The sequence below is a fragment of the Salarias fasciatus genome, assembly GCF_902148845.1.
Source record: "Salarias fasciatus chromosome 7 unlocalized genomic scaffold, fSalaFa1.1 super_scaffold_4, whole genome shotgun sequence".
Classification (NCBI taxonomy): Eukaryota; Metazoa; Chordata; class Actinopteri; order Blenniiformes; family Blenniidae; genus Salarias; species Salarias fasciatus.
In genome coordinates this window covers 15131241-15140762 of record NW_021941229.1, presented here as the reverse complement: position 1 = coordinate 15140762, position 9522 = coordinate 15131241, and the positions used below count along the sequence as shown (strand labels likewise).

Genomic DNA, 9522 nt, shown 5'->3' with positions numbered 1-9522 from the left:
TTTATTCAGCGGCCTGATTCTTAATGATTCAACAGCATAACAGTTTTCTCGTAATGCACAAAACACTAATAGGGTTCATTTGTCAGCAATACCGCAATTGTGCAAATTGAGAATTGTGAGCTGTAATTGTAAAGATTCTGTTATTGATTTTAAAACTCGCATTATCCATGAGATGCTATGTAATCCCTTTCTTCTAAATCTATGCATAAGACACAATGAAATTAACTTAAGAGCAATTTAAAAATGTATCTTAAGACAATTAAGTGTAATGCATCAACAATGTAATGCAAATGTTTAAGAAAAACATGAATCTCAACACAGATGCAGATTTCAACATAAAGTTGCTGCTCAGACCATACGTGCGAGGCGGTGTTTTGCACAGTTTATGTGATTTTTCTCAAACTTGTCTTTGCAGGCTATGGTGCGCACCAACCGATCCACTGTGGGTGGATTTTTCCTGGCAGGAAGGAGCATGGTGTGGTGGCCGGTGGGTATTGCACCACTAGGAATCCTCATATTAAACAGAGATTGAGCCATTTTATTTTCTCTGTATTTTTCCTGTAATAGGAGGCACTATCACTGCAGGAGGCATGCTGCCGACTGATAAGTTTTATTGTTTCGCACTAATGTGGCACATAAAATGTGAGGCTCAAAGTCATAACGGATGTGTTCCTGTAAAATCAGGTTTTATTATAGCCACTAGCTGTGCAAATCTTTCCATACTTATGGCGCCGACATGGTCAAATTCAAAAATCGGCTGTGAAGTATTTTCAAAATCATCGGAAAATGTAACAACAAGGAAAGGTAAAACACACCACTGACAGACTGTGCTCTCCACAGATCGGAGCTTCGCTCTTCGCCAGCAACATTGGCAGCGGCCACTTTGTAGGGGTAGCAGGAACTGGCGCGGCTTCAGGAATAGCCATTGGAGGATTTGAATGGAATGTGAGTAACATTTTCTGTGCGTTACACCTGCATTACTTCTAACAAAAACATATGTCTAACCTGTGACACACACACTCGGTATCATTACTTGTCTGAGTCAGGAGGGCTGATGGCCTGAAGATAATCAGTAAACACCTTCACACAGGGAGGAAGAAAATGGTCCGCCTTATCAAACGTGGTGTTGACTTTTGATTGTATGTTTCAGGCTTTGGTTTGTGTCGTCATTCTGGGATGGCTGTTTGTGCCCATCTACATCAAAGCTGGGGTAAGCACGACACCGGCAACAAACAGTCACTGAAGCCAACTTATATAAACATTTCTACATTGCACTATACACTGATCCGCCATAACATTATGAATGACAAAAAGTGAAATGAAGAAAACAGATTGCTTCTTATTAATGGCTCCTGTTAATTAGTTGAGTATTTTTTGGCAAAAAATGTATATTTTGTCCTTTATATTAATATATTAGAAGCAGAATGCTGGAGAAGTGGAAAGAATTTGAAAAGTGAAAGAGAGCATCTCTCAAACTGCAGCATCTATGGGGTGTTGCTTGTCTTCTGGGGATAATTTCTATCAAAACTGACCCAATCGAGGAAGAACTACTATGGTCATGAAGAGCCAAGACCTGTTCGAGCAAATGTGAAGTGAAGGTTAGGTTGTGTGGTTTGATCCAGTCGATGGCTCCAGACTCCTTGCATCAGTAGTTTAATGAATAAAACAATAAAGAATTGCACGTGCGTGTGATGTCTCAATCATTCAGTCAAGCAATTCTATTTTATTAAGGCCAAGCCTTGTAACTTTGAACCTTTCAAAGAAATGTTGTTGACACCTCGGTGTCAGATACCGATACGATGGAGTCCATGCCTCAACGAGTCAGGGCTGAATTTGAACCAAAATGTGAAACTTTGACGTTACGTGAATGCACAATAATCTCCTTTTCCTGCCCCTACAGCTCAAGCAAAACAAATTCACGTAAACTAACGTCTAATTACATCTGAATGTCTTCATGTAGGTGGTCACCATGCCCGAGTACCTGAAAAAGAGGTTCGGCGGACAGCGAATCCGCATCTATCTCTCTGTGCTGTCCCTGGTCCTCTACGTTCTCACCAAGATATCAGTAAGTCACTGACAGAACAAGGAAGCAACAAGGAAAAAAAAAAAAAGCACTTCCCTGTCTTGTTTGTTCAGTAGTGTTAAGAAACTTAACACAAACATCTCAAGTATTTACCTTTGTAGATATTGTAGGTACACTTTCACAATCTTAACTGCTTGACTCCGATTGCCTTTAAAATAGTTCAGTCGGATTATATTAGAATTTCTATTATCTTTTTATTTCCATTAACACACATAGGAGAGGCAGAATATTCGAAATACCTGAAAATGTAAAGCAGATATAATGTCGCAAATAGTTACACTAGATCTCTCCAACAATCTGAAATACAGAATTATTCAACAAGGTTAATTACTTCAAGACAAAATGAACAGAAAAGGATTTGGATATTTTAACAGCAGTAACTTTTTACTCTTAAATTAATTGCTCTACATTATTTTGCATTTCAGACAAGCTACCTTTTGAACTCATTGCATGCCTTCAAAACACTTCAAACACAAGTAGAATGAGTGGATTTCCTACACGGTGAATTTAAAAAGATTAAAAGAAGCTAAAAGACAGAACAAAGCAGAGCAAACAAGAGAAAGAGACTTTACCACTGAGGAGAGGTCAAACACTGAATGTGATCTCTGTGACAGGTTAAATCAGTAACCATGGCTGTAAATGATCCAGATACCAGTAACAACAGAGCAGCAGCACATGACCCTATTTAAAAGGAAATGTCGATTAGCTTTTGGGAAATGTGCTTTAAAATTCTACTTCCTACTTGTCCCTCTTGCCACATGAGAAATGTGATGTTAGCACTGTATGAATACTGAATGTTAATATTAATTATTTTTTAAATCTTTTTTTCCTTTCTTCTTTCCTCAGGCCGACATGTTCTCTGGTGCCATTTTCATCAACCAAGCTCTCGGGCTGAACATCTACCTTGCCGTCATTTCCCTCCTTCTGATCACCGCGCTGTACACCGTCACAGGTCCGTACATAGGAACCATTCGCTTCCTCTAAATAGGATCCCGACAGATTGATATTTTCCTCAGAAAGTCTTATCTACATGAATGGTACCATGATTGCAGTTGTAAAGCCTTTCTCAAGGCTATGTGGGGATGTAGACACACACACAAACACACACACTCTGTCCCGGGGGGAATTTATCTCTGCTGTGTTATTGTGGTTAATCACCCGTGGACTGAGATAAGGATGCACCGGCCTTCTGTTGCCGTTCTGTAATACTGCATCCACACCTGAAGTAAACATTTTATGCGAGGAGCATTGCCCTCGCACTTGCATAACACCATAAACATATGTTTTCTTTTTCCTTCAGTGAAGCATGCTAATGGTCCTACATTTTGCATATTATGAAATGTTCACAGGTGAATAACATGATGTACTGTATCGCAGGTGGACTGGCCGCAGTGATCTACACCGACACCTTACAAACCATCATCATGATTATAGGATCATTCATTCTTATGGGATTTGGTAATTGCATTATATTTACTACACTGCAAGCATACATGTTGTTTGTATTATTACTTCAGTAAAAAAATTAAAAAATTGTTGCACATCCACAGCTTTCTCTGAGGTTGGGGGCTACGAAAGCTTCCAGGAGAAATACATGATGGCCATCCCTGACGCTAACCAAACGCTGAACTTCAGCAGTGAGTGCTACGAGCCTCGGGCCGACTCCTTCCATCTTTTCAGAGATCCGGTATCGGGGGACCTGCCGTGGCCCGGCCTGGTGTTCGGTCTGACCATTCAGGCCATCTGGTACTGGTGCACGGATCAGGTGAGCCTTCTTATGGTGAAGACAGTTTATTTGCGAGGACTGCTGCTTACTTGCTACCTGCATCAAACAACATCATAAACAAATTCAAGTGACTGAAACATTCTTAATGGCTTTCTAGAAGTGCATTAGGTATAAAGCATGCACTGCATGACTACGTGTGTTTTCATTTCAGCAAAGGCTTCATGGCTCTTGTTTATCTGTTCTTTTCTAAACTAGGTGATCGTCCAGCGCTGCCTGTCTGCCAAGAACCTGTCACATGTTAAAGCAGGTTGTATCCTGTGTGGCTACCTGAAACTGCTGCCCATGTTCCTCATGGTTTTCCCCGGCATGATCAGCAGGATCCTCTATACCAGTAAGCAGATAGTTTATCTTTTGTGTGAGCAGAGGCTCACGCACATTCTGCTGTCATGGAGCAAGAAACTCATCCCTTCGGCTGGCGTCACATCAGATGTCTTGCGTACTAAAATTGTACCCCACCTAAACCTATTCCTTCTACCTGCAACTTCTATCTAGATGAGGTGGCTTGTGTGGATCCAGACTTGTGTATGGAATACTGCGGGGCCTCTGTGGGCTGCAGCAACATTGCTTATCCCAAAATAGTGGTGTCTCTTATGCCCGACGGTAAGCATTTTAAGACCACAGTCTGAGGACCTCTAACTTGAGTTTGTAGTTTCTTACGTTAACCCCTTCTGCTGACTCTCTGTATCTTATTTGTTCCAGGTCTGCGAGGTCTGATGCTGTCTGTGATGCTGGCCTCTCTGATGAGCTCCCTCACCTCCATCTTCAACAGTGCCAGCACTCTCTTCACCATGGACATTTACACCAAGATCCGGCGTAAAGCCAGTGAGAAGGAGCTCATGATTGCTGGCAGGTAAAAAATGTGTTTGTGGCTGAAATCTTTTCTAATTGGTGTTGGTATAATTTAGTAAAAGCTTCAGGGAGTCACTACAGAAGGGTTAAATAGCCACGTGTGGCTCCAGACCCCTGACTCACAATCCTGCCAGTGTACTAATCTGGAACCAGCACAAAAACATACTTTTAAAATGTTTTCAGTTCTTAACAACAGACAATTAAAGTGGTGACGGGAATCTCTTCAAGGCCACCAGACTATTTCAGCACTGCCCACTGAGTTTATATGACAGAAAGAGGGAGGAGTTGCTAGTCTGTTCCTGTTATCAGCGTGTTATTGTGCAGCTTTATGGACTTTAATTGGAAACTTGCGCAATGATTAATATAAAACAACAACAACTACCAAAAAAAAATAAGACATTAAAGTCTAATTCAAATTGTATTTTCCTCACTGGATCACATTTCTCATAAAGAGAATCAAAACTTCAGTTTGTAAATGGAAAGAGCACGGAAAAAAAGAAAATACTGGAAACTGTAGCACACAATGACAACAATACAGCTGTTTCTTTAAATGGGCCTTCTTGACCCTGTTCACTCACTCTGAAAGTCATAAGTCTAACCTGTGACCTTCCTTTTCTTTTCGTGTGTGTGTGTGTGTGTGTGTGTGTGTGTGTGTGCGCGCGCAGAGTTTTCATTGTGGTCCTGATCGGTTTGAGCATTGCGTGGATCCCTGTGGTGCAGTCCGCTCAGAGCGGTCAACTTTTCGACTACATCCAGTCCATCACCAGCTACCTGGCCCCGCCTGTCGCATCCATCTTCGTTCTTGCCATCTTTTGCAAACGTGTCAATGAAACTGTGAGTTGCTTCCGTATTTCAACAGTTTACCTTGAAGTTTATAGTTTCCACCGATTTTTCAGCATTCACTAATTTAGGAACATAAAGGAACATAGTCAGACAGTTACTACCGGGGCTCACTCGCTCCTTCTGTTGTTCTGCTTAAACAAATGTTAAACGTACACACTGGTACAAAAAATAGTTTCAAAAAGTTCTATATTTTAAGTTAATCCAAACTAAGATAGTAATACTGTGAATAAAAGGTTCTCTCTTTCTGTCATTAGGGCGCATTTTATGGCCTGATGGTCAGCCTGGGTATCGGCCTGGCCAGGATGATAACCGAGTTCGTCTATGGGACAGGCAGCTGCGTCACACCCTCCAACTGTCCAACCATCATCTGTGGCGTGCATTACCTCTACTTCTCCATCATCCTCTTCACCATTTGCAGCATTGTCACAGTGGCGATCTCCTTTATGACCAAACCCATCGACGACATACACGTAAGTGACTGCTGAGCGGTGAATCTCGATCGACCCTTAATTTACTCTCAACTGCAACAAAAGCGCCACAGGTATCTCAAATCAGTTGTTTTCAGAAGGTATTTTTTAGAATTAAAGCTCCAAACTTTTGAGCTTCATTTCTCTCATTCAAATCTAAAGTAACAATTCTCACATTACACAGAACCTGTTATATTTTTGTTTTTTTTCTTGGCTGAATGCTGGACTTTCTAATGAGTTTCACTGTAGGAAAGAAAAAGGCCGTTGGGATCTCTGAAAAGCATTTTCTGACATGCGCTAGTTAGAAATTGACAGAAATACAAAGACAAGCACAGATAAGTACCACTCGAACTTTTGAACTTCATTTTAGTAACAGTAAAAAGGCGCAGGGTTCGAAATGTACTCAAGTGCAAATGGAAAAAGTAAAGATCCATTTTTAACTACTGATATACAACACCCAAGGTACACAATAGATATTTGATTCAACTTGATCACTCCCTGCAGTTTTATATCTGTTACAGTAAGCTATTTTGATAGTTTCATCTTAAATGATGTTTAAATAAAGAATGGGAGAAAAGGATGATGCAGGCATCGGTCTTCAAATGTAGGGAGGAAAAAAAAGTAAATATGTGTCCACAGAAAGAAATCAGAAAATGACCTTTTAACCTTAAATTTAATCTTTACACGGAAGAAAGCATGCTGGAAACAAAACTTTTTCAATAACTCTTCTGGACCCATTTCAGTTGTTGAGTTCATATACTGACTTCTTGCTTACTGCTACACAATAGCTCCCCCCTGTGGCGCTTTTGCAAATCACACTTTCTGTTTTTCCAATATCCATATGTGAACGTATTTGTCTCAGCTGTTGCAGCTGATGTAAAGAGCAATATAACATAATTGCTGTCATATCAGTTTTACAGTCTTCCGAGGTCTGTTGCTTAATCATGGCAATTTACCGATTTTCAAATCGTTTGTATCACCAGTTGTATCGACTGTGCTGGAGCCTGAGAAACTCTACAGAGGAGAGAGTGGACCTTGAACAGGACGAATGGGAAGATAACAGACAAGACACCGACAGCATGAAAATAGAAGGTAATGAGCGACTACACGGATCATTCACACACGGCAAAGACGGGTAAAAAAGTACACATGACACAAACACTTCCTTCTGTTTTTCCCTGCACTAGACCCTGAGGAGTACAAGAAACCTGGGCTCCTGAAGAGGGCAGTCATGTGTTTCTGTGGACTTGAGTCGAACAAAAACGCTCCCAAGTTGTCTCCAGAGGAGGAGGCGGAGTTGAAGAAGCAGCTCACCGACACTACAGAGGTGCCAATCTGGAGGAAGGTTGTCAACGTGAATGCCATTCTCCTCCTGTGTGTGTGTTTCTTCTGTCACGGTTATTTTGCTTAAGAAACAACCCAGGAGACTCAAAAACTGTCATTTAACTCATGTTGCAATGACACCATTTTGTGAATATAAATTATATTAAGTTAAAGTAAAGCAACTTTGCTACTTCCTCAACAGCATCATTCACTTAACTTAACTTTTTATTCTGTATCATTACTCCTGTATGTATTCAAGTACTGTGGGCACCCACTGAACTCAGCCAGGATGAGAAATACATTATTTTTCTAGCACATGTGCCTTTCGATCTCCCTGGTGTTCTGACAGCTAAGGTACCACCTCCATATACAGAATGTGCATGGTCAAGGGTGAATCGTGTGCTTTTGATGAGCCAAAGTAAAAGTGAACATGGAAAATTGAAATATTCATGTTTTCCACTATAAAAAAGTGTAAATGTAGCAGAAGTGTATGAAGGTGTACTTATTAAATAAATTATTTGTGGTGGGTTACGGTTCGACCTTGAATGATGAAAAAAGTAGGTGGAAGTAAAACTGATATTCATTCTCCTTTAACACGTTTAACAACTAAATAGAAGGAATCACAGTGATAACAGGGACAATGGTTTCATACTGTAAAGACTGTAAAGGACTATAATTAACACATGCCAGTGATGTTTTCTGTTGTCTCCGGTGCTTCATAGCTATTGAGGCTATTGAAAATATCTTTGAATCCTTCAATCCAACCACAATTTACTACAAAACAGGTAAAAAGTTTACAGCTAACCTGTGAGTTTGGATTCTCAATGCATTAGAGTCTGATGCTAACCTTTATTAGATTCATTAAATGTGTTTTATTCAGGCTGCTGTAAATTGCTATGAGTTAAGGGAAGATTTTACCCTCCTTGTAAAGAAAATATTCTGCAAGAAATGGGGATGCGAAGACCAGCAACAAGCAGTTATTCAGAAAACTTTTAAAGAATTAAAGTGAAATGTACTTATTCTTATTAATGAATGCCATTCTAGTTAAATGCACCTTGTATTTACAGTAATTATGTTCTTGTGGTCTTTCCTGTTTAAATTATTGTTGTGAAAGTAATTTATGCGGTGTAATTCAAATGTTGTTTCATGCTGGGATGTTGCACTAGAAGTTAGATAAGCGGTACACAAAACTGCAATTTGCAGTTGATGAATATCTTGTGATTTCACTTTGTGCTACCTCATTCTACTAAAGCTGTAGTTTCTCATGATATGTGCTCAAAGTCACTGTCACTTCTTCAATCTGTGTACTTTACTGTGTGTCGTTTTGAATGTCAATGAATAAAAACATCTGAATGAAAAAGTCTTGTGAGAAAGAAAGACTCTTTATTTTCCTCTCGTGATTCGGTGCGGCCAGTAGTTTTTTTTTTTGTTTTTTTTTTAAGTTGTGGAAGTGACCTGGAATAAACCCATGGTTTTATTATTTGATTGTGGAAGTTTTGTGCTTTTATCAGTTCACCACGGGGATGTGAGCAGTGGTTAAAATGGTTATTATGGTTATAATCTTACATCAGAGTGAGAAAGTCCCCAGTCTGACTTCAGCACAGACACGAAAGGCTTTCTGTCTGCAGTTTAATTGCTCTTCCTGTGTGTGCAAGGGTTGTCTCGGAACACTCCAATTACCTTTGAAATATGTGTGGCTGAACGCTGACTAAACAGTTGTGTAAGAGGTCTCAAAAAAGGAAAACTGTATATTTAACACTAATGACTATCAACATAAAATCATATGCTTGATTTTTATTTGAACAATCCAACTCAAGGAGAAAATAATAAGGCAAAAGAAAGGGTCACAACAGATAAGAAAAAGAGGTTTCAAATTAAGATTTACCACATTGACTTTTTGCACTTTAACTCAGTGAGCGGTGGTTATGTGACAGTTGTGCGTTTGACCTGGAAACCACATACAGTAGTAATTGTCCACACAGGTTAAACAAAGTCATCTGAACTGAACAATTACATAAACTGTCATAAAAAACTACTCTTATTCATGAGAGTGAATATTGCAGCTCCTTTATAATAGACCGAGCTGTTCCACACAGCCTCTTCGTCACAGACTGCCATCAGACAAAAGGCTTCAGTTAGAAACTCTACTCTCCTGATATGTGATCAAGGGA

At 39.9% G+C, this 9522-nt stretch overlaps 1 protein-coding gene across 2 annotated transcripts; it reads left to right on the top strand.

Moving 5' to 3' along the window:
* The first annotated feature begins 442 nt into the window (after positions 1 to 442).
* On the top strand, positions 443 to 8630 carry slc5a1 (solute carrier family 5 member 1). Of its 2 annotated transcripts, none has more exons than XM_030084619.1 (14): positions 443 to 487; positions 841 to 945; positions 1151 to 1210; positions 1961 to 2065; positions 2930 to 3035; positions 3461 to 3541; positions 3634 to 3848; positions 4065 to 4200; positions 4362 to 4469; positions 4569 to 4719; positions 5384 to 5552; positions 5816 to 6031; positions 7012 to 7120; positions 7216 to 8630. In XM_030084619.1, exons 1-14 carry the CDS (start codon positions 473 to 475, stop codon positions 7437 to 7439), a joined length of 1800 nt encoding a protein of 599 aa, XP_029940479.1. In that variant the 5' UTR covers positions 443 to 472; the 3' UTR covers positions 7440 to 8630. The 2 variants fall into 2 exon arrangements, with proteins under 2 accessions (XP_029940479.1, XP_029940480.1); XM_030084620.1 differs by having other exon boundaries at positions 7012 to 7153; positions 7216 to 7439.
* Positions 8631 to 9522: the final 892 nt, after the last annotated feature.